The 26,837-nt window shown below is 36.2% G+C and overlaps 1 protein-coding gene across 1 annotated transcript; it reads right to left on the bottom strand.

The window, feature by feature from the left end:
- Positions 1-532: 532 nt before the first annotated feature.
- Positions 533-22,716, bottom strand: LOC110944552 (pectinesterase). The gene is made up of 4 exons (XM_022186213.1): positions 22,600-22,716; positions 3,361-3,497; positions 1,421-2,091; positions 533-1,224 (listed from the first exon to the last, which is right to left on the bottom strand). Exons 1-4 carry the CDS (start codon positions 22,714-22,716, stop codon positions 533-535), a joined length of 1,617 nt encoding a protein of 538 aa, XP_022041905.1.
- Between the last annotated feature and the right edge of the window lie 4,121 nt (positions 22,717-26,837).

Genomic DNA, 26,837 nt, shown 5'->3' with positions numbered 1-26,837 from the left:
TAATATGTTTGGGATTTAGTATTACGTATTGATTGGGTCACTCTTACATGCTAAGTATGTCAAAATCTAGCAAACCCCGCAGCGTAGCGTAGGCTCAATTGCTAATTTTTAATTTCATATGTTTAGTTTTGAGACAGATGTTGCGATATATGTAATTTATTTTTTGGGTTGGGTGTATATATAGGTAACAAATGAAGTTTGTAGTGAAATATATGTAATTACATTTAATTATTATATAAAGATTAGTCTCATGCATTTTGTTTACATTTGAGTGAAACTAAATTCATATAAGACTCAATTAAATTCATATAAGATTCAATGTCTTGAATATAAATAAATTAAATTTGCTTTTCATCATTTACTCATCTCTAAAACATTTAAATCCATTAGTCTCATGTATTTTGCTTACATGTGAATGGAACTTAATAATTCATATAAGACTCAATTTGTTGAATAAAAACAAATTTTCTTTTCATTATTTACTCATCTCTAAAACATTTATTTAAATATGAGACTTCTCTAAAACATTTATTTAAATATGAGACTCAAATGGCACTCTAGTACGAGGAATCCATGTCATCCCATGCAAAAAATTCCTAACCGAAAACTGTTCGGCCTCCACACTGTTCCTCAAAACATGATATCCATGCCACTTCACCCTACCACGAGTGTTCGCACCCTTCCCTTGGTTCATATACTCCGCATAATACACTTTATCAAATGCAGATTTCCCCATATATGGCAACCAACCCGCAGGGTAGATTAAGATATCCAGATAACACTTTATATATACCACCCTCGAGTAGTCCCTCCATGGACGCCCCAGAAACGTCATCACCGACCCCTTGGTTAGAGCCAAGTCATGGGTCGGCATGACACGAGAATTGTGTATCACAAATCCTGTGTTAGATCTTGAATTGGTTCTTCCTTGAGCCGTTATCGTGTTTTCTTGTCCATGTAACGGCTTTCGGACATAAATGTTGCATTTTTGGAGGACGGCAGAAGCGTCACCAAAGATGAAATCAATGGTTCCATATATGTCACATTCGCGATAAAATTGTGAATTTTCTAGGAGGCAAAGAGTGTCTTGGTACCCTTTGAAGCTACATTTGTAGAAAACCGAGAGATGTGACGCTGACAGGAGTGCGATGGCTTGTTGTTTCTCGGGACCAGCGGTGTTCTCGAACGTTATCCCAACCGCAACAAAAGCCGAACCCCAAACCTCTACATATTTTTTAGAATCATTTGTTATTTAATATAAATAATAATCACACAAACAAAAAAAACATCATCATACTCAGTATATCCCACCAATGGCTAAGCTAAGGTAGGGTCTCAGTAGGGTAAGATATATACATTATATGAGCATACCGTAAGCGGGGCATAACAAAAAGAAAATGAAATAAAAATATGAACTTACGGACGGTTGCAGTGTTATTAGTTGGTATGCCCTCATAGACACTTTTATTGTTGGTTATTATAGTAGCATCAATTCCATCCCCAATGAGCATTAAATTAATCATTGATTTCTTGATAATAATGTTCTCTTTATAAATACCAGCTTTCACGTATATAATAAATCTACGTATTCCAATTCTTTTCTTTTCTGATGCTTCAATGGCTTTGGTTATTGTATTAAAATCACCAGAGCCATCTTTAGCCACCACCAAATTCGCTTTTGTTGCTCCGCGTTTGGCTAATTGAATCGCTCTATCATTGCGTGTCATGTAGAAATTATTAGCTACATGTCTGTTCTTGGCTAGTAAATCTACAAACAATCCAGAAATATTGGAGTTTTTGAAGCCAGTTAGACATGCTGAGTGGTTAACCGTGGTTGCTTCTACCCATTTTTCGACATCAGTCGGGTTCATATGAGTTGTTGAGCGGTTTATATGGTTTATGACATCTATGTAAAGCTTTAAGCAATTCATCAAAGTTGTATTGGTTTGGGCATCTAAAGTGGACTGAGACCTAGCTAAGACGTGTTTAAGGGCGTCTTGAGCTTGACTCATTGACACCCTGATGCGAGATTTATGAGACCCGAACCCATCATCGATGATTGAGTTGCATAACTCGGTGAAGGGGGTTTGGCTGCAAATCGATATATTGGAACAAAAACAGAAAGTTGAAAATACAAATATTGTGACACAACAAAATTGTATAAGATGTAGATTTGGCATTTTGAATGCTAGTGTGACTTCGGACCTTTTTGTGCCTATTTATATAAAAATTAAGCATGTGCATAAAAGAAGTGCATATTTATTTTGTTATTATTTGCGGCATATGTATGTAGTTATGTAATCAAATCAAATCTTGCTTGGTTTCTAATATAAATCCACCATTCCAAAAAAATGTAAGAAAATCAAATGACTAACATGCCCTTCGGTATGGACGTGTTCAAATATGGAGTTAAGTGTTTAGTGAGGGGCAAACAAGTAATAACATTATTATATATTAATTAGCTTTCATAGAATCTGGACGTGTGATAATATATTAATTAGCTTTTATAGAATCTGGACGTGTGATAATAATGGTTTTGACGGTTACAGACTTGTAGAAGAAAAATTACATATTTGTAAGCATTAAAAGTCTACATTTAAGAAGAAGGGAGCGAATGATCTCTAGATGTAGGAATAAAAGAAAAATTACATATTTGTAAGCATTAAAAGTCTACATTTAAGAATAAGAGAGCGAATAATCTCTAGATCTGGAAAGTTTACATTTTTTTGTTAGAGATGTAGGTTCAACTTTCATTTGATGCAGAGTGAGGTACTGGTAGACAATGATATGAGACACAGGAAAACATGGGTTTGATCCTTAAGTCAAACGGGTTTTACCATAAATTTCACCGTCGTGCCTATAGCCGGGTGGGTTATCGGGTTTTCACCGGAATTGGTGGTGGATTCGGGTTACTCTTGAAGAACTCCGTTTGGTCTAATAGGTGCCCCGAGAGTGCTCGGGATTGATTTTGTTGGCCGTTAAAACAAAAAAAAGAATAAGGAATCTGCATTCAAGGGTAGTAACTATGCCCCAACTAAAAATCTCGTCATATCAATTTTCTTTCAAAGTACTCATTTGCCATAAAACACTGGCTTTACTCATACCATAAACTATTTTTTTTAATTTAAAAAAATCAAATGTTAGATAAAAATTAAATTTCATTGAAATAAAAATAAAAATACATAATTCATAGAAAACTAATAAAAATAAAAAAGACAATTAAACAAATTGAAAAACAATAAAAAAACACAAACTACTCCTCGAAAATGTGTATCGCTATCCATCAACTCCCGAAGAGTTGTATCGTCGAAAAAGGGTTCAACGACTGGATCCCTGATGTGGACCGGTGAGAACGCATGCCTGTCGTCCTTTAAGATTATACTGTGCAGTATCATGCATGTATACGTAACCTTAATAATCTTGTCCACCGTCATTATCACACACCGACCCGCAACGAATATGGTGCGGGACATGATAATTGCCCATAGCTTATGACACTGTTATAAGTTTAGATATTTAAGGTCAACAAATTAAATTTGTCACACATAATCATAGAAAACATTCAGCATAATTCATACATTATTCAAAAAATAAATAGTTATGAACATAGGTCCAATTTGTTGCTAAGGCATGTCCTACATGTCTTTGTCTTCAACTCTATCTCTTACTTGTGTACATGCATCATGCGTAAAAAGGTTTTGGTCAACAAAATGTTGGTGAATAGATCTAAATTTTAAATAAAGTATTTTGCTTTATTAATTGATTTATTTTACTTAAAATTCTTTTAAAAATATATTTAACATGCAATTCAATGTGTTTTAGAAACATCCACAGTCACCACAACAATCAGCAAATCATCACAATCAAAGGACATATATAATAGAAACAATAAGACTCAAAGACTATAGTGTGCATTAATCTCAAGCCCCGAAGAGCGAGTGTAATACTGATGGTGATACTAGACTACAACCCATGCTCGTAGTGAACCTAGTCAGCCAGGTGGATTGTCACACCCCAATATTTACAGCTCAGACCGGTGGGCCCGGTGGGGAGTATCGTGACATAAGATTGATATCGTAATAGTCAAACATACACAGAATAGCACAGCGGAAGTCTTGGAATATAAAATATTATTACAAACCCAAATGTCTGAAAATACCGAAAGGATAATTACATACGAGCTTGCAACATTAGATCCACAGGCGGATCTATATAAAATGTATAAAATGAAGTTTAGCAGACTTTAGGGCATTCAAAGGATTTGCAAGATCCTTTATTACACCAAGCAGCTCCCAGCCAATTCGTATAGTACCTGTCACTTAGTCTTTTCAAAATACGTCAGTTTACACTGGTAAATACAATTAACCGACTCATTTGAAAAGTGTTTATAAAATTGGTTTGGATGCACAAGGCATAAAATCTTGTATAACTTGGGACAATTATTTAAAATAATCTTGTATATAGATTTACATGTTTGTCGTACGTTCAGGTCCCGGAATAGAAGAGCCGAATCATGGTTAATTAGCACACCACTAATATAGTCCCACAAGGAGTTATCCTCACGTGTGGTTATACCTTATATCTTAATTCCCTTTTTGGGGAAAAGAACAAAACCGTATCGCAACTGTTAGGTGTATGCCTACACCCCGTGCTTAGGTCGTGGCCATTTGCATTTAAATGATGCCAAGGATATCCAGGACACGGTCATTAACCCCCAAATGCTTTGTATCAAACAAGACAGATTAAAACGGGTTATCTCAATGATTTAACCACTAATCGATTAAATATTCAATACCCGACCAAGCGGTAATAATTTACCGTATCCCAAGCCCGTATAAGAGAAAATAAGTTAAAAGTATTTACCTGAGCTACTTCTCGATTAACAGCAAGATTTATATAACTCAGCCGTATCCAATCTAATTAAATGTAGATAGCTTTTACCGGGAGGCTCTAGTCTGGAATGATGGTAATATATATAACCAATTTAGAATGCTAACGAGTCATGTTTAGGTCATAGACCTAGACCGGTTAACTTAAAGTATTAGAAACGGTACGATACGCTAGATTAAGCGATGACCGGAATGGAATGTAATTTAGACCCAATAAGTATGAAGACTTGTATAATATGGGTAAACTAAATACATTCTGGATTTTAAAGTAAAAATGATAAGGTTTAACCCGCTTCGGTAAACTTACGCAAACTAGTTACATAAGTCTAACCGTACGCGTGTATGCGATAACGAGTAACCGGATAAGTCATGAACAAGTTTCATATGCCGATATACTTTAGACAAGTCATAATATCAGTAGGATATCAACTCGTATGCCCGTTAAGGTTTTAAAATCAAACTATGCCTCATAAGGGCGTTTTGGTCATTTTACGACGTATAAAAGAAAGTTGAGCAAAAACTGATGTTGCGATCATAAAAATATTTGAAAACACTTTATTTATGATATAATATCAGTATGATACCAAACATATGTGTGTTTTATAGTTTAAAACCAAACTATGCTCCGTAGGGGCATTTTGGTAATTTCACACATAGTTTTGAAGGCTAATTTGGGAATCTGAGTTTACAATATATACCTACTGTAAAAATATTTAAAATTATTTATAAAATCAGTAGGTAACAAGTCTTGATTGGTAGTTATGGTTTAAAATCTTACTATGCGCCGAAACGACGTTAAAGTCGTTAAATGACGATATTTGCGATCTTTTAGGAAAACTAATGTTATGATCAGGTTTATATGACCAAAATATGTTAATTAATATAACATATCATTAATAAAAAGGTTTTGTATGAAAATTGTGCTTTTAGATCATTTTAGGTGCAAAAGGGGCATTATCGTCATTTAAGGACGTAATTCAAGAACGTATGCGTAAACTCAGCTTGTAAACTGAATGAACATCCCAAATTATCCTAATTATGATATTACATCAGTAGACAATGAGTTTGGTATGAAAAATTATGCTTAAAACCGATCTACGCGCATAAAGGGCATTTTGGTCAATTTAAAGCATAATTTACGATATTATATGCAAACTCAGTTTATGATCAGATTTGTAACATCAAAATATGTTAAACATGTTAACATATCAGTACCTAAGTTGTTTGAAAGCTTATTGATGTCTAAAACCTTATTTTTGCTAAAAAGGGCATAATAGTCAAAGTACGGCATATTAACGGAACATGTGCAAAAACTAAAATTTCTAATATGATCGTGTAATATAACCTTATAGGGTTATGCTACATTATATTATGATCATAATGGAACCTATAATCAGTAGCAAACTAATCTAATTTGGTTCATAATCGAAAGTTAACGCAGAAGTCAAACTTCGCGACTTTCGGTTGCGAACCGACCCTAAAACTGGAATTGACGAGCCGAACATGTTTACACATGTTCTAATAATTATTACCAAGTTGTTTAAGTGATAAAACATATTTTAGAACATTTCTAAACTCATATCACAATTATTTCAAAAACTGACCCGTTAGACTTTTTAAAACAATATTACGTTGACTCGTCAATTGACCAAGCAAACGTGATTCTTAGAAGGTGCCCTTTTGAGGGTTTAACACCTGCCTAATTACAATCACGTAGCCATGTTCGTTGCGAACAATGGCTTGGCCGTTTACGGTTTAACTAGAAGTCAAAGCGTTTATCGTAAACGCTTGACTTTTCGGCTTTTTAAGCCAAATAAAAGAACTAGTCATGAAAGGAACACTTACAAATGGTCCTATGGATTGAAGAAAATTCAAAGGTGGTTCCCAATTGCTTACGATCCTCAAAGATGAGAAGATAGGAAGAAAGAATGAATGGTGCACTTTGAAAATGAAATTTCAAGGCCTTTATATAGTTTTTGAGAAATGATAAGTTCATGCCATGTGTTTAGGGAAATCATGAGATGATTACAAATGTTATACTAGGTTTTTAAAACTATTAACAAGTCCATAGATTCATCAAATGTTTTAGTTATGTGTGGGCTTAATGAATAATAATAATTATTATTATTACTATAATAATAATAATAATAATAATAATAATAATAATAATAATAATAATAATAATAATATATGCCCATTGTGACCAATATTAGGCACACCCGAGAGTATGATCGAGCGTCACGGAGTTCCCGGTTCGTTTAAAAGGTCTCTCAAAGATGTAGATTTACACGTTGACGCTTTTAGTCCTTTTAACGCTCAAACTTGTGCGTATTGTCGTTTAATGGCATCAAAGCCTTAAACGGCCAATATTAGGCATTCCTGTGAGTATTATCAAACATCACGATGCTTCGGGTTCGTTAAAAGGTCACTCAGAGGTAAGAATTAACATGTTGACACTTTTAACCCTTTTAACGCACAAACTAGTGCGTATTATCATTTATCGGCATTAAAGCCCTATATGGCCAATATTATGTATTCCCTAGAATACAATCAGATGTTATAACACTCCGGGTTTGTTAAAAGGTCACTCAGAGGTATAATTCAACATGTTGACGCTTTTAACCCTTCGTCGCGCAAACTTTTAATTAATTATGTAAACGGTACCTCTCGATCAACAAGTGGCTCAAATATAATTATGAATACCGTGTGTTGTTATTCAGAGGCTTAGTTTAAGCATGTTAACACTTTCAGTCCTTACACATTCAAAGTTTTTGATTTTTCGCAAAATTAGTCCCTAATAGTCAACGTTTGACTTTATTAGGGTTTATTACACGTGTCAACACATCATTGGACGTGATTTTACGAGGTGTTACATGGATCCACGCGAAACTTGTGACACAAATCGAGTAAACAGATAGATACACGTAATGCAATGATAGATACTAGAAGTAATAGAAACAATGAACGCGATACACATAGTGACACATTAACTTTGCATGTTATTTAATCAAATAAAAAACAATAGAAAACATGACACATGATACACCCAAAAATATATAATGACTAAAAAGGGGAGAAAAATATATCTAATCACTGGTTGCGAAGATATGATCCACAAAATATTTAAGATGTTTTTAGCGCGTATTTTAGGCAGGAATTTTTTATAATAAATGTTAGTAATAAAGTTTATGTTCTTTCAGTTATTGTTTGTTCAGCTTTTATCTGTTAAAGCTGTAAGGCGTCTCATTATTAAGTTTGGCGTTTTGTATGAATGGTGTTTTAGATAAAGAAGACAAAATACAACTAATTAATGTTTGTAAGGCAAAATAATATTATGGCGTTTTAGATAAAGAAGGCAAAATATAACTAATTAACTTTTGGTGTTTGGCGTTTGTGACATTTTGACGTTTTATATCTAATTAGAGAAATAAAGTATTTTATTACCGGAAAAGTGCATAACAAACCACAGAAAATGACATACAAAAAAAAAAAGAAAAAAAATAAAACTCCTCGTCAGAAGGTATTCGTCTGAAAAGTATCCATCGCTCCCTCGTCTTCTTATTTGGATTCTTCATCCAATTTCTCATCTAAATCTTCACTTTCATCGGTCTCTTCTTCTTGAAGATTTTGAAAACTCCATATGAACATGTCATGCAACAACGCCAATTTTAGGGTCATGTTTGTGTTCAAACATGTGTGTTGTTTAACTCCTGTAGGAACACAATACTCTGTTTGGTCATGATGTTTTCAACCGTGTAGTCTTCATGCTCCCTGTTGTCACATACAACAATCACTATGTCAGCGTTTTCATCAAAACGCCATGATTGGATGACTGGGTCCCATTTGGATTTGCATTGTTCGATCCAAATTTTCTGGTTAATCTTCGTATAACCGTCTGTGTTTTCTCATGGAGGTTATCAAGAGGAACGCCAATTGCTAAGATCCCCCTCTGTACTTCTTCGTCCAAGTTCATTATGGCTTTAATGGTTTTCACAAACACTCTTCTTCTATTATCAAAGAGGATTACGAATCTATTGATTCTAGTTTTGAATCTCCATGAAACGACGTTTGCCATTTGTCCTCTTTCAGAGTTTTTTTTTTAATTTGGCATTTTAGTAGGGATGGAGTTTTGGTTAAAGATGGCGTTTTTTAGTATGATCAACGGAAGGGATGGTAACGTCATTTATATAATGATGTGTTTGGGGCGTAGTTTAGGCGGGATTTTTTTATAATAAACGTTAGTAATAAAGTTTCAGTTATTGTTTGTTCACCTTTATCTGTTAAAACTGCAACGCGTTTCATCGTTAAGTTTGGTGTTTTGTATGAATGGAGTTTTAGATAAAGATGGTGTTTCATCTGGAAGGGACAGATGTGTATGGCTTGTACTTTAAGGCGAGAATTTTAATGGCGTTTTACTCATGAGTTTGGCGTTTTGTATTAAAGCAGTAAAAAGACCATTTTAGCCTTAATGAAGCGCATCCACGTAGTAAAAAGACCATTTTAGCCTTTACGAAAACGCCACCGCGCCAATCTAATCTATAGATTGTTTTGATCCAACGAATGAGGGGCGTTCTCACCGTTTTCACACTTATAGGCGTTTTCCCTAAATCCTGCCCCTGTATATTATACATGAAATAAAGATTGCTTTAGTATATTCTGTTTTTATTATATAGTTTCAAAAATTTACAACCGATAGCATCGTAATAAAAAGAACCAACATAAGAAATTATGAAACGGCATGACAAATCTAGTTAAAATTTGATTATATATACTTGATCACATAAAAACCCATTCCCACAAAAAGTGAGTTTTGAGCCTTTATTAAGCATAAAAATACACATCTTTAAACTAAATGCTCATTTTTCGTTTCTTGTGTGAATAGCCGCTTGATTCTTACGACTCTAGAACTTGCCACAACGATACATTCCCGGCCCTTACCAATTTAAACCTGAGTAAGTAAATGACGGAGGCATTAGGACTAACCCTTTTTATTTCTACACCGTTATTTTTCTTTTTTTTACCACCTACCCAAAATCCCCCTAGTTAACCCCATTGAGACTAAACCTTTTCATTTCTTAACCTAAAACAAACACCCTTTTACCCACCAAAACCCTTATTTTTTTATTTTTAACCCTTTGTTTTAGTAACAAGCTAGGTTTTTCTTATGACTTCCTAATAAAAAAAATTGATGATGATGAAGCGAAAAGAAATAAACAAACAAGTTTATCAAAAAGAAATTTGTTTGAAGAATGGCTTCGTCAAAATAAAAAGTTACAAAAAAATAAATAAAAAATAAAAAATAAAAAAGTCTTCCGAAAACCGACGCTTTTTACGCCTTTCGCCCTTTTACTAACCACTAACGCAATTACCTACCTTTAACCCAAGCCTAACTGTCACGACCCTCGACCCCATCCTGGACGGAATCGGGAGCCGCGAGCAGCCCAGTGGTACCAGTGATTACTTTTAAAAACATTGCAGCGGAAATTTCATCAGGACCGTGAGTTAGGAAAAATATCAGAGTTTAGAAACACCGGATTTTATTTAAATAGATGGAATAAATTCCATGTTTTACAAAGGTAGCTTTTAATACGGGATAAACCCAAAAACAATATTTCTTAAGTTGATTTAATTAATAAAATAAGCCACTTCTTGAAGTCCTTTGGTGCCGGATCCCAATCCTTACTCCAATCTACTGTAATTACCTGAAACGCGTTTTAAAAAGGTTTTGTCAGCGGAAAATACTGAGTGAGTTCATTCAGGTTTTATACAAAACAGATTTGTTATAATTCACAGTATTAAGAGCGATTACAATGTTTCTAATATCAAACCAACTACCCACGGTACTTTATCACTCGACCCACTGGCCCACCTGTCCAATGGTGTCTGTGATTATGGTCATATCACCCATTGGCTGCCCCAATGTTGAAGATTATCAAGTAATGTATATAAAACCCCACATACCGGCTGTAATTTAGTGATTACAAAGACTTAATCCCTGTAATTATAACTTTGAAAATAACTTGGAGTTTTGTAAAACAGTTGATAAAAAGAGAATGACTCACTTTATAAGCATGCATGATTGAGTTAACAAGCTTCTTGATTCTACTTCTTCCGATAATTAAGCATGCACTTTATTATTCTGGATCTTCTGATGATTTAATAGTTTGTTTGATTGTAAGTGTGTAGTTGGGAGTATTCTTGGTAGTTAAACACATAGTTTACCAGAATGGAATACGTATTTGTGTAAAACCCAAATCAAACCTTAACGGTAGTCACGAGATTCGAACCTTAACGAATTTCACAAAGTATAGTCTTATTCAGACAGTACTTTGGTATCCATTTAATGAACTCACAAAGTATAGTACTTTGGATTCCGTTTAACGAAATTCACAAAGCACAATACTTCGGCATTCGTTAGATGGTTCCTGAATCGATCGGACATGACATCGCTTTGGTGATTATTGGTTAGAACACCAACGTATAGAGAGAAGAATAGAAGAAATGAACAAAGGAAAATGAATCCTAAGCTTCCTATTTATAGATAGATTTATTCCTTAGCTAGGAAGTTTCCTTAACTATTAAGTTTCTTTAACTATTAAGTTTCCTTAACTATTAAGTTTCCTTAACTATTAAGTTTGCTTATCCATTTAACTAAATAACTTACTTAGCTTAATTAATCTTGCTTAGCTTAATTAATCTTGCTTAGCTTAATTAATCTTAATTAATCTTGATTAATCTTGATTAATTAATCATACTTAACTTAATTAATAGATTAATTAATCTACTCAGCTAACTTAGCTGCTAAGTTTATTTAACTATTAAGTTTACTTAGCTATCAAGTACTCTAGCAGCTCCTTGCTTACGAGTTCTAATTTCTAGATACAATGGAACTCGTATTAGTGTATTAACTCAATTCAACTTTAACGATAATCACGAGATAAAACCCTCACAACGAATGACAAAGTGTAATCACTTAAACATCAATCGGATTCACAACGAATGACAGAGTATTCCCCGAGTTCGGGTGGTACTTAAACATCCTGTCGGAATCACGACTAATGACAAAGGATAGCACTTAAACATCCCGTCGGATAGTTTCAGTCGATCGGAGATTGAATCGTAGCAGCGATTAGAGTTATTACCCTAATAACAAGCAGAGTTTCGGGGTTTTAGGGCGTTGATAGAAAGAAACGGAGATACAAAGAGTAGGACGACGTTTTAGACCGTCGAACTGAGCGATTTGAACTGATCCCAAACCCCTGGCTTTATAGCCAATTTTGTTGCCTCCCGCGTGTCGTGCACGGGTCGGCCTCCCCTGTCGCGTGTCGCGGGGAGGGTCGACCTGGCTTCGGTTGCCACGTGTCCCACGTAGGTCTGACACGTGTTGCAGTGTTGTGACGCGTGTCCTTGGCCGCCCTTCTCATCCAATCGTGCGTTTTTCCTCGATTTTCGTGCCGATACTTATCACGTATGCTTGATCTTGATTCCAATCAATTTGGTTTTTAATTGTGAATCTAATAAGACTATTTTTATGCAATTTGGTTCATCGGACTACAAGATTCCTTACCTGCTAAATTTTCCAGATTGAGTATACAAGTTTCATCGCGTGTAGTTCTGGTTTTGATTACGGTTTGTTATCGAGACTATCTTTGAGGGTTGTTACATCCTCCCCACCTTGTTTTAAATCTCGTCCTCGAGATTTGGGTTACGATATCTCTTTTAGGGTTATGTCACGTCTTTAGTCAGTAAGAGCAGTATTTAAGGTAGATGGTATAAAATCAAAATATCAAATTTTGTAAATATGAGTTGTACAATAAATAGGACTCAATGGTTCAACTGAATTATTTGAAAAGATCAATATCATATGAATGAGATGAAATGATCTAGTTTCCAAGGTGATTAGGTTCAAGTCGAAAAGATATATGATCAATGAATGTGAATGTTTACAAGTTGTGAATGATTTGCCAAAGGAAAATTATTTCGATTGTCAACTGAGAAAGAATCAGAATCAACAAGCTTGAATGAAATAAAAGTACGAAAATGATTTGTCAACTAGGAAAAATCAATGGGTTAACATTTATTGATTTACAAGGATACACCGGAATATAATAGAGTTTAGTGTATCTTTGTCTTAACACATAGTTGTATTAAGACCACTTTCAAGGATGAGTCAAGCGAAAGGTATATATAGATTAGCTCAAACTACAAGTCTATACCGATGTCACAAGGTGTCGTAATGATTGAAATGATTCAATAATTGCGGTGACCGAACAATTTCACCGTTTTTGTAATCAACTGAAAGCTTTAATGAAGTGAAGTCGAATATTCGTTTTGAATAGGATTTTCAATTGACGATGATAAGACCAAATGAATATTATAGCATTTTCGATCAAGGATGAAAGAAACTTTAGAGATACACCGAAATATGATATGAATTTGTGTACTCTTACATAATTGTATTAAAGCTGTTTAAGATAATGAACCAACAGGAAATAAATAAATAAATCCATACATCAGGTGGGAAAAGAAGATTAGCTCAAGTTTCAAATTAAAGAAAACGTCACCCCAAGGTGTCGTAGTGATTGAAATAATAGCAGTGACTGAATGAGTTCATGAAATCAATTGAAAGTTCAACGAAGTAAATCCGAATGTTTGATTCAAAGAATTTAGTAGGATTTTTGATTGAAAATGAAACAATTGAATAATGTTTTTCAATTAAAGATGATAAAGTAATAAAGATTACGAAACACTTGATTGATGATGTAAGAATCATTAAGAGATACACTGAAATGTGACAAGAATTTGTGTATCATTATCTTAGCACACGATTTGTGTTAAGATTGTTTTATAGGATAAACCCACAAAGCGGATTCAGTACAAATTAAATCCGTATATAATGTGTGCAAATGAAAAGTATAATTAGTTCCGCGTGAAACGACTGATAGTAAATTAGCACAATTTGCAAGTTCATACCAACACCACAAGGTGTCGTATTGATTGAAACAAGGCTATAATAGAAGTGATCAAACAAGTATCACCGTGTTTTGAATTTAAGCGAAGGATTCACCAAGTAAATCTGAATATTTGTTTCAAATATTTGTCATAGGATCTACAACTGAAAGTGGAACGAATAAACAGTATTTTTGAGCGAAGAGGAAAGGCAATGAATATCATGAAATGTTCGCTTGAAGGTGAAAGAACCGTTAAGAGGTATACCGGAATATTTAACATGAACTGGGGTAACATTATTTTAACACACAATTGCATTAAGACTGATGATACGTAGATCGAATAAGCGGATTTAATATCAATACACAATAAATAATTAAATAATTAAATCCGAGCACGGTGTGAGCAACGAGATTAGTGCAAGCTTCAAATTTGGTAAAACGTCACCACAAGGTGATCGTGATCAAAGAAATGATTTGATGAATTCGAAGACCAAACAAGCATGTTATGGTTCAAAACAAATGAAGTGCTTGTTGGGATTTATTTTGAATATGATAGCTGTAATCCATCATATGGGATCTTGAATTGAATACGTACTGCAAGCAAGTTCAAACAGTTGAACTTGGTTTAAACAAAATGAGTCTAAGAAAGTTCTGACATGTTTACAACAAAACCCATGTATACCTTTCAAAAGAAAATCGAGTTTTTCAGGAAATTCATTGATTCAATATCAAAGAATTATCGTTTTGAAAAAATCAGGTTTACAATGCAAAGATCAAGCAAAACGAGATTTGAACTTTTGATAAAACAACAAATTGGAATGAAGTCCTCCTAGGGTCTTCATAACTCAAATGAACCACATGTACGACAAACAGTGCATGTGTAACGCGTGGATTTATCAAGAAATGAAATAGATCAATATTTGTTAATATGAAAGAAATCCTCATGGTATGATGACCATTAAGGGAAGTAGAAATGCGAAGGTAAACTTATTATATGTAGAAGTCAGGATTTCAACGAAAGAAATATAAGAACTTTATCTGGAATTTCGTGTGATAACCATTGTTGAGTGAGATTATCATGGAATGTGAAATGAATTAGAGGGATTGTAAAGGTATGTGACTTCTTTTGCAGCGTCAGGAATTGTGACTCTGCTTAGATTGTGCACCGATGGTTGTAAAATCTTGTTCCAACGTACCTCAGCGAGATTCATGTCGTTCGTAGGATTATGTGGCCAAGTGCCGCTAGTAGTTCTTCCACCGACGGAATTAGCATTGGAGTCATCGTGCCCAATCATATTTTCCAAAGGTCTTGCCTCGAAAGTTGTGTGTGATATACTTCGACGTCTGTGGACGTATAATTTAAGTTTCATGTGTTTTCTTGTGCACTAGCACAACTTTACATGCTTCTTACTTGCGTTCATAATTTATGGCGTTAATAATTTATGGTAACGCATTGGTAATTCTTATATTTTTGATGGTGTCCCAACTTAAATGGGTTTCTATTGGTATTATTGTCGCTCGAGTTACGAGGTAGATGATCAAACGAAATAATGTTTGACATCGGAATTAAAGATATATGCAAGAGATTTCTGATAAAGAAATCTAGATTTATTATTGACACATATGCTTGTGCTTTATTCTTAATTGTCAATCGTTATGGCTTTTGGAATTTCTTATAGATATACATATCTATATAATCATATATTTCATATGCTGTAATATACATACCCTTTATAAGGTTAATGTATTTAACAGATTCTTATTTCCAAAAACAAGTCAGATATCAGGTCATGATATTATTTAGGGAAATCTTGTCACTGGTTTGACATATTCTTTACCCCGTCTTATCCGGTTCGCGCCGGAGAGGTAATCTCAGTATATCCGGGCAAGCTGGAGAGTCTGCTACTCTATACCCAGTTTTGCCGGAGAAAATTTTCTATTTCCCATAAATAGTATCTTTTCAAGATTTTAAAAGTGCCTCTTTTATTAGGACTTTTATCCGGAATCAAGGAAATTTGTATTTCCATAACATATCTTTATTCTAGACCAAATAATATCAATAAACAAGAATAAATAGCAATTAAGTGCTATTGCCTGCTAATCGTCATTCTTATGGCATACCAATATTCATCACATTATACTTATATAAGTAATTTATCTTGAAGCTTATATTAAGGCAAAATTCGTAAGTTCAAGTCTAAATATTATCCTGAGTGCTACCAGATAATATTAAGTCCCTAACTCTCTACTTAAACTTAGGTATTATTACAACATCTAATTGCTTAAACAAGTGGCTTAGCTTATACTAAGGCATCTTTTCTTATGTTCAAGTCTAAATGCTATTAGATGTGCTACCAGTTAATAGCAATCTCCTAACTCTTTTATTTAAGCTTAAGTATTGTTATCACAACACTTATAGGCTTAAAGCAGTGGCTCTGATACCACCTTTACTGTCACGACCCTCGACCCCATCCTGGACGGAATCGGGAGCCGCGAGCAGCCCAGTGGTACCGGTGATTACTTTTAAAAACATTGCAGCGGAAATTTCATCAGGACCGTGAGTTAGGAAAAATATCAGAGTTTAGAAACACCGGATTTTATTTAAATAGATGGAATAAATTCTATGTTTTACAAAGGTAGCTTTTAATACGGGATAAACCCAAAAACAATATTTCTTAAGTTGATTTAATTAATAAAATAAGCCACTTCTTGAAGTCCTTTGGTGCCGGATCCCAATCCTTACTCCAATCTACTGTAATTACCTGAAACGCGTTTTAAAAAGGTTTTGTCAGCGGAAAATACTGAGTGAGTTCATTCAGGTTTTATACAAAACAGATTTGTTATAATTCATAGTATTAAGAGCGATTACAATGTTTCTAATATCAAACCAACTACCCACGGTACTTTATCACTCGACCCACTGGCCCACCTGTCCAGTGGTGTCTGTGATTATGGTCATATCACCCATTGGCTGCCCCAATGTTGAAGATTATCAAGTAATGTATACAAAACCCCACATACCGGCTGTAATTTGGTGATTACAAAGACTTAATCCCTGTAATTATAACTTTGAAAATAACTTGGAGTTTTGTAAAACAGTTGATAAAAAGAGAATGACTCACTTTATAAGCATGCAGGATTGAGTTAACAAGCTTCTTGATTCTACTTCTTCCGATAATTAAGCATGCACTTTATTATTCTGGATCTTCTGGTGATTTAATAGTTTGTTTGATTGTAAGTGTGTAGTTGGGGGTATTCTTGGTAGTTAAACACATAGTTTACCAGAATGGAATACGTATTTGTGTAAAACCCAAATCAAACCTTAACGGTAGTCACGAGATTCGAACCTTAACGAATTTCACAAAGTATAGTCTTATTCAGACAGTACTTTGGTATCCATTTAATGAACTCACAAAGTATAGTACTTTGGATTCTGTTTAACGAAATTCACAAAGCACAATACTTCGGCATTCGTTAGATGGTTCCTGAATCGATCGGACATGACATCGCTTTGGTGATTATTGGTTAGAACACCAACGTATAGAGAGAAGAATAGAAGAAATGAACAAAGGAAAATGAATCCTAAGCTTCCTATTTATAGGTGGATTTATTCCTTAGCTAGGAAGTTTCTTTAACTATTAAGTTTCCTTAACTATTAAGTTTCCTTAACTATTAAGTTTGCTTATCCATTTAACTAAATAACTTACTTAGCTTAATTAATCTTGCTTAGCTTAATTAATCTTGCTTAGCTTAATTAATCTTAATTAATCTTGATTAATCTTGATTAATTAATCATACTTAACTTAAGTAATAGATTAATTAATCTACTCAGCTAACTTAGCAGCTAAGTTTATTTAACTATTAAGTTTACTTAGCTATTAAGTACTCTAGCAGCTCCTTGCTTACGAGTTCTAATTTCTAGATACAATAGAACTCGTATTAGTGTATTAACTCAATTCAACTTTAACGATAATCACGAGATAAAACCCTAACAACGAATGACAAAGTGTAATCACTTAAACATCAATCGGATTCACAACGAATGACAGAGTATTCCCCGAGTTCGGGTGGTACTTAAACATCCTGTCGGAATCACGACTAATGACAAAGGATAGCACTTAAACATCCCGTCGGATAGTTTCAGTCGATCGGAGATTGAATCGTAGCAGCGATTAGAGTTATTACCCTAATAACGAGCAGAGTTTCGGGGTTTTAGGGCGTTGATAGAAAGAAACGGAGATACAAAGAGTAGGACGACGTTTTAGACCGTCGAACTGAGCGATTTGAACTGATCCCAAACCCCTGGCTTTATAGCCAATTTTGTTGCCTCCCGCGTGTCGCGCACGGGTCGGCCTCCCCTGTCGCGTGTCGCGAGGAGGGTCGACATGGCTTCGGTTGCCACGTGTCCCACGTAGGTCTGACATGTGTCGCAGTGTCCTGACGCGTGTCCTTGGCCGCCCTTCTCATCCAATCGTGCGCTTTTCCTCGATTTTCGTGCCGATACTTATCACGTATGCTTGATCTTGATTCCAATCAATTTGGTTTTTAATTGTGAATCTAATAAGACTATTTTTATGTAATTTGGTTCATCGGACTACAAGATTCCTTACCTGCTAAATTTTCCAGATTGAGTATACAAGTTTCATCGCGTGTAGTTCTGGTTTTGATTACGGTTTATTATCGAGACTATCTTTGAGGGTTGTTACACTAACCCTTCACCCCGAAAGTCCTCTTGATATTTACAAAGGTGTATAGTTAAAAAGGAGGAGGATTGATTGCTTGGCAAGACTATCGTAGGAGTAAGTTCCATGCCGCTCTTGAGTGATTCACTAAAATACATCTTCGGCCGAGTGTTGAGTGATCCCCCGTGAGGTATGTGAACTTGTATATAAATGGAATTTTAAAAAGGCATGTTATGACCTAATAAGTAATTTATCTTATCTAATGTTTTAAATAAATCATGACAAATAGGATTGTAAATAAGTAAAAATAAAACTTAATAAAGTAAGGTATAGCTACCACCTCCGTCTCTTCGATTAATGTATGAAGCAAACCAACCAGGTAAAAGGGATGAACAGAGGGATCTCTATTCAAAGGTTCAACTTGGTTCTTGTCCAAAGTAAGGTATAACTGAAACCATCTTCTTATTAACTATACAAGATGTTCTTTTACATAATAGATAATGTTAAACGGAAAGGATTGTCAAAGGCAAATCCGGGTCATCATTTCCCAATCAAAGATTTGCCAGCCATTCTCCAGCCTGTTTTCCAGCACCAACCAGTAAATGTGTTTCCTTGTAAAGATCATTGTTTTTCATATAAATAGGCCTCTTGTTTTCTTTGTAAAATGTAACGATCAATACATTCTTTCTCAATACAAGTTAAGATGGTATCAGAGCAGTTTTCTTGGTTCAAGGACCAAACCTGCTCATCATCTACCTCTCGATCTGTTTTTTTTTTTCAGCATTTTTTTCAAAACCAATAAACCCAAACCAAGCCACCATGTCTGGAGACAACAACTCAGATTCATATCCATCAATACAACTCGCGAATCTGATCAAAAATGGCTTCAAACCTCAATCCCAAAACCCAAAATTATCCGATAACCTTCAAATCAATCTCAAGTTCACTAGTCGAAACTCAAATAAAAAGGGGCCCGTCGATCACAACCACCCAAGGAAGATAAGACAAACCTGAAGTGTAGTAATTGTCGCATGATGAAGCATACGAAAGACCGGTGTTTCAAACTTGTTGGATACCCCGACTGGTGGAATGACGGTTGATGTGTGCAAAATGCAACGTATAAATTACATCAAATATGGCATAAAACTAACCCTTTTTTAGTACTAATGTTGGAAAAAGTGTGTTTTTGTCTTCCTTTTGTATTTTCAGGCTTAATTAAGCTCAAATGAACAAAAGAAGCAAAAAGGCAGCTAAATCTAACATAAATACAAGAAAAGGAGCAAACGTGGCATGCCCGCCCGCCCCCCCCCCCCCCACAACATCTTCCCAAGCAAAAACAAGAGAACAGAAGGCTGAACACGCCACGTGCTCAGTGAGCACGGGGGCGTGCCCAAGTGTCTGCAGAAAAGACAAAGCTGTAGAAGCTTCTATCACCCACCACGGGGGCGTGCCCAACGGACACGGGGTCATGGTCAACTCTAAGATTCGCAGAATCTGAGGAAATCTTGATAGTACAGATACGCTTCTGCACACGGGGTCGTGCCCAGGGGACATGGGGGCGTGGTCAACTAATGCAGACAAACTGAAATTAATGAAGAAAGAAAAGATGGGTGGACACGGGGCCGTGTCCGTGCTTCTGTGCAGGCTATAAATAGGGGTGCTTGGCTCATTTGCAAACCATCCCTTGGCACACCACCTCTCTCACACTTCACCCACCCACCACCACCATCACAACACCATCATCCACCACCATCATCCATCATCCATCATCCATCATAGAGTGTGTGAGTAGTCTCGGGATCCAAGATTGATCGTAAGAGTTCTTGACAATCAAAGGCCATGTTTTCCTAAGTCTCTTACATCACTTGGTGAAGACAAGTGTCTAGTGTAATACTTTTTATTTTTAATCTTTTCGCACTTTTTATTTGGTTATGTATTAATGACTTTAATAACTAGTTTCTTATGTTGAAGGTGAATCTTCCTTATCATTTGTCCGTGGTGTCTTGGCATTATTTTACTGTCTATATAAAATAAAAGATTTTTACCATTCATATCTCCACAGTCTATTTGGAGATATGTTGGCTACCTGGTCGGGGGTTAAGGGAATGGTTTGGTAAGAGTCTTGCCTTGTTCAGTGTATAGATCCTGCAAGGACCTGGGTCAAATTTAGTAGCATCTCCTTCAATACCCACCGGTATTGGATGGCAGGGGACCAAACTCTTTGATCCCCTCATATGTAAGCTACTATTAAAACTTTAACCCGGCTACTTAGGACTATATCCCTGCTGACTCAGACTACTTAGTCGAGGGTAACGTCACCTTCAAAAGAGGGGCCTACCACATTATGCATTAATAACTTAATTAATTATCTTTCAATAATCCAACCCTTTAGGATTGTATCCTTGCTGACTCAAACTATTGGGTTGAGGGTAACGTCACCTTCAAAAGAGGGGTCTACTACAATAACTAAGATAATCTCTTAAAAAGTGCAAAAGTGCGGAAATAATCAAAGGTTACACTAAACACGAGTCGGATCCAAGTGATTCATCTTGACTATCTGTTTTTATTTTATTTTATTTATCAGCATTTTAGTTAGTTTATTTTTCTAGTTTAAAAACCTTTTTCTAAACTTTTGATTTGATTAGACGTTGAGGATAAACCGGTATTAAAAGCTCTTGTGTCCTTGGACGACCTTGGTATCTTACCAACACTATACTACGCTCACGATGGGTGCACTTGCCCATATGTGTGTTTAGTGTTAGTAAATATCGTGTTTTATAAATTTAAAACTTGGCTAAAAAGTGTTAAAGGGCTTAAAATATACATTAAAAACTATACGACACTTCACACGCATCAAGTTTTTGGCGCCGTTGCCGGGGACACAAGGATTTTAAGAAAGTTAGGAATCAACGGCCTAATCATTTTTTTCTAATTTTTCTGTTTTTTTATGATTTTCTTAATTTTTCAGCTTCTGCAGAACTCAGCACGGGCCGTGACCGCTGAACACGCCCCGTGCCCAATCTTTGGTACTGGCAATCCTGTTTTAAGTCAGACAGTAAGCTGAACATGGGGCCATGCCCACTCAACACGCCCCGTGCCCAAGTTTCAGTTACTGAAAACAGAACCGTAAGATCCCGACGGTTGGTAATCTCTGACACAAACATGAGTGATACTAATATTTTTTACTTTCGGCACTCTTATGGTACGTGGTGTCAAATATGTGGTGGCCCTCATAAAGATTTAGAATGCTATTTTCTAAATTATAAGCCCCATTATATAGACCCATTGTTTTCCTGTAGCATTAAGAGGGCGAAAGTAAAAATAATCCCTATCTCTCCCTCGAATGCTCTCAACCAGACCTTCTAGGAGAAATGCTTCTTGATGAACTATTTCAAATGGAAGATCTATTTCTTAATTGGTTAAAAGAACTTAAGATGGATAACACTAATTCATCTCAAGGCAATACCCAAGAAGAATTGTTGGGATCGCATTCGAATAAAAATAACTTCGTTGTTCCCGATATTACCTCTAACTCTAGCGAAGACTTGGGCGATAGTCATCCCAGTGTCGATTGTGCCGTGAAGGACTCTCCATCGACTTCGTTCGGTGCATACATAGACCTGAGCGATTCGACATACACCTTCTTTAACGAGAGCCCGGAAAAGGGTTGGACTTGTCCACCTGCATTTAGCATAGGAATCACCCTCACCGACAACCTCTTGCATTCTCGTCTTAATCTAGAGCAATTAAGGTATCTCAGGCACTTTGGGGTTGTCCCATCCAGTAAGGAACCGCCCGATCCGGATAAGTTAATTAGAAATAGATGAAACTTCATAAACAGCCTCTAGACACGGGGCCGTGTCCAGGTCAACACGCCCCCGTGTCCACCAAAAGATTCCTTTCTGACTTTTTGTTAGAATACGGACAAAATGTGTCAGGGTCTTGTCTGCACACGGGGTCGTGTCCAGCCGACACGGGGCCGTGTGCAGCGTGCTGTCGTTTTCTATAAAGGCAGCAAGATTCCTGCTCATTTGGACCACTCCAAAGACAAAGATTTGCTGGGATCTTCGCACATACCATCCTAGGTATATTATAAAGAAAGTTCTCAACAACCATCTTGTCTTTTCCACTTTTATCCGTTACCTTCTCCTTCAATTTTTCCTTAATACCTCCATTAAAGCTTGAAATCACCATGATTCCAAGCTTTAAGGTGATGTTTGTTACATTTTTATTCAAGGTATCTTGTTAAAAATAAGTTCCACAACAGTGTTTTAAGTTATTTCCGCTTAAAAATGCTTTAAAAACCTTAAAAATAATTTAAAACTCCAAGATTCCTTGTCCCAAAAATCTGCAGACATCTGAACACGGGGCCGTGCCGAGGTACTATTCCGTAAAAATTGAACTCTTTTCAGTCTGTTTTCTCAGAATGGCGAGCAGAACTAGCGAAACATCTTCGTCGCACTCCAGGAACAACCGACAAGAGAGGAGGTCATCAACGGTTGAAGATTCTCTTGTGAACTACGTTTACACCTTAAGAGAGGCCATTGATGAGATGACGAGGGTGGAAGAAGCATTAGTCGACCATATTAATCATTTGATGGTGGGACTAGAGGGATGTCTTCTAGAGGTCAACCATTTGCACCAAAGGTTGAACATTCTCGCCTCTCCTCCTTTGGTACCAATTATCACCCAAAGGGCATGGAATGTGGTATCGGAAGTCATCATTCCGGCCGAATGGTACGCCATACACCCGGAACCCCATAGAGACATACTATAAGGGGTTCCGGTTGGTGTCACTCCCCCTCCACAAGATGTTGAGGAAAATGAAGCCGCATTCTTCCTCCCGCGAGAGATAGAAGAATGGCTTTAACAAAATCTAGGGAACATCCCTCGGCTCGGAGTTCTACGAAGCTTTTAGATACCGTAAAACTATTTCCGGAATTTTGGTTCCTATTGTAAAAGTAGAGCTCCTTAAGATGATTTTATGTATCACTTGACCTATCTAATTTAGGACCTTTAACTTTTATTTTTCTACTTTGTTTTCAATTTTCTAGGAATATTATGTAATTTTCTCTATTAAATGAATGATGGTTTTAGTTAAATTGGTGTTTGGATGATGTTGTAATAGATAAAACACACTCGGGATGGTGAAGGATACCAAGGGAAACTTGAACCAGCACCCCATGCACAAAAACAGGGCCACCCGACAATTTTTCTTCATTACAGCAAGTTCAGCACGGGGCCGTGCCCACCCAACACGCCCCGTGCCCAACCATCTGCAGAAAATGCCCAGTTCAGGTAACTGGACATGGGGCGTGCTCGCTGAACACGCCCCCGTGCCCAGGCTTCTGTTTCTTTTTACTAATTTCTGTTACTGGCGATCTGAACACGGGGTCGTGTCCAGACGCCCAGTAACATAAATTTTTGTTTTTTCACACCTTTTTACACATTCAATCAACCAAAAAACTTATTTTTGGGACACATTGAGGACAATGTGTAATTTAAGTGTGGGGGGATGCTAAAACCTTGAATCTTGCAAGTTCTAATTACAAGCCTTACACAAAACTCTATTGGAACCGCTAATCACCCCAAATTTTTTCAAAAAATTTTCATTTTTTCTTTTACTTGTCTAGGTTTAATTTGGGAATTTCAAATTCTAAAAAGGTTATATTTTTAAAAATTTACAACCGATAGCGTCGTGATAAAAAGAACCAACATAAGAAATTTATGAAACAGCATGACAAATCTAGTTAAAATTTGATTATATATACTTGATCACATAAAAACTCATTCCCACAAAAAGTGAGTTTTGAGCCTTTATTGAGCATACAAATACACATCTTTAAACTAAATGCTCATTTTTCTTTTCTTGTGTGAATAGTCGCTTGGTTCTTACGAATCTAGAACTTGCCACAACGATACATTCCTGGTCCTTACCAACTTAAACCTGAGTAAGTGAATGACGGAGACATTAGGACTAACCATTTTTATTTCTACACCATTATTTTTCTTTTTTTTACCACCTACCCAAAATCCCCCTAGTTAACCCCATTGAGCCTAAATCTTTTCATTTCTTAACCCAAAACAAATACCCTTTTACCCACCAAAACCCTTTTTTTTAACCCTTTATTTTAGTAACAAGCTCGGTTTTTCTTATGACTTCCTAATCAAAAAAAATAATTGATGATGATGAAGCCAAAAGAAATAAACAAACAAGTTTATCAAAAAAAATTTGTTTGAGGAATGGCTTCATCAAAATAAAACGTTACAAAAAAAAATAAATAAAAAAGTCTTCCGAAAACCGACGCTTTTTACGCCTTTCGCCCTTTTACTAACCACTAACCCAATTACCTACCTTTAACCCAGGCCTAACCCTTCACCCTGAAAGTCCTCTTAATATTTACAAAGGTGTATAGTTAAAAAGAAGGAGGATTGATTGCTTGGCAAGCCTATGGTAGGAGTAAGTTCCATGCCGCTCTCGAGTGATTCACTAAAATACATCTTCGGCCGAGTGTTGAGTGATCCCCCGTGAGGTATGTGAACTTGTATATAAATGGAATTTTACAAAAGACATGTTATGCCCTAATAAGTAATTTATCTTATCTAATGTTTTAAATAAATCATGACAAATAGGATTGTAAATAAGTAAAAATAAAAAACTTAATAAAGTAAGGTATAACTACCACCTCCGTCTCTTCGATTAATGTATGAAGCTAACCAACCAGGTAAAAGGGATGAATAGAGGGATCTCTATTCAAAGGTTCAACTTGGTTCTTGTCCAAAGTAAGGTATAACTGAAACCATCTTATTAACTATACAAGATGTTCTTTTACATAATAGATAACGTTAAACGGAAAGGATTGTCAAAGGCAAATTTGGGTCATCATTTCCCAATCAAAGATTTGCCAGCCATTCTCCAGCCTATTTTCCAGCACCAACCAGTAAATGTGTTTCCTTGTATAGATCATTGTTTTTCATATAAATAGGCCTCTTGTTTTCTTTGTAAAATGCAACGATCAATACATTATTTCTCAATACAAGTTAAGATGGTATTAGAGCAGTGTTCTTGGTTCTAGGACCAAACCTGCCCCTCATCTACCTCTCGATCTGTTTTTTTTTTCAGCATTTTTTTTTCAAAACCAATAAACCCAAACCAAGCCACCATGTCTGGAGACAACAACTCAGATTCATATCCATCAATACAACTCGCGAATCTGATCAAAAATGGCTTCAAACCTCAATCCCAAAACCCAAAATTATCCGATAACCTTCAAATCAATCTCAAGTTCACTAGTTGAAACTCAAATAAAAAAGGGGCCCGTCGATCACAACCACCCAAGGAAGATAAGGCAAACCTGAAGTGTAGTAATTGTCGCATGATGAAGCATACGAAAGACCGGTGTTTCAAACTTGGTGGATACCCCGACTGGTGGAATGACGGTTGAGGTGTGCAAAATGCAACATATAAATTACATCAAATGTGGCATAAAACTAACCCTTTTTAGTACTAATGTTGGAAAAAGTGTGTTTTTGTCTTCCTTTTGTATTTTCAGGCTTAATTGAGCTCAAATAAACAAAAGAAGCAAAAAGGCAGCTAAATCTAACATAAATACAAGAAAAGGAGCAAACGTGACATCTCCCCCCCCCCCCCCAACAACATCTTCCCAAGCAAAAACAGGAGAACAGAAGGCTGAACACGCCCCGTGCTAAGTGAGCACGGGGGCGTGCCCAAGTGTCTGCAGAAAAGACAAAGCTGTAGAAGCTTCTATCACCCACCACGGGGGCGTGCCCAAAGGACACGGGGTCATGGTCAACTCTAAGATTCGCAGAATCTGAGGAAATCTTGATAGTACAGATACGCTTCTGCACACGGGGTCGTGCCCAGGGGACATGGGGGCGTGGTCAACTAATGCAGACAAACTGAAATTAATGAAGAAAGAGAAGATGGGTGGATACGGGGCCGTGTCCGTGCTTCTGTGCAGGCTATAAATAGGGGTGCTTGGCTCATTTGCAAACCATCCCTTGGCACACCACCTCTCTCACACTTCACCCACCCACCACCACCATCACAACACCATCATCCACCACCATCATCCATCATCCATCATAGAGTGTGTGAGTAGTCTCGGGATCCAAGATTGATCGTAAGAGTTCTTGACAATCAAAGGCCATGTTTTCCTAAGTCTCTTACATCACTTGGTGAAGACAAGTGTCTAGTGTAATACTTTTTATTTTTAATCTTTTCGCACTTTTTATTTGGTTATGTATTAATGACTTTAATAACTAGTTTCTTATGTTGAAGGTGAATCTTCCTT

This window comes from Helianthus annuus, chromosome 6, assembly GCF_002127325.2.
Source record: "Helianthus annuus cultivar XRQ/B chromosome 6, HanXRQr2.0-SUNRISE, whole genome shotgun sequence".
Lineage (NCBI taxonomy): Eukaryota > Viridiplantae > Streptophyta > Magnoliopsida > Asterales > Asteraceae > Helianthus > Helianthus annuus.
Note: the sequence above shows the minus strand (reverse complement) of the source record. Positions and strands in the feature narration are given on the sequence as shown.

Bases quoted from the DNA above. Each gene is read 5' to 3' on its own strand.
- LOC110944552 (XM_022186213.1), bottom strand. From the start codon at position 22,716: ATGGTGATTTCAAGCTTTAATGGAGGTATTAAGGAAAAATTGAAGGAG. The intron at 3,498-22,599 runs GTATGTGCGAAG...AACTTATAACAG, and splicing joins TTTATAATATACCTAGGATG to TGTCATAAGCTATGGGCAAT. The intron at 1,225-1,420 runs GTAAGTTCATAT...AAAAATATGTAG, and splicing joins TAATAACACTGCAACCGTCC to AGGTTTGGGGTTCGGCTTTT.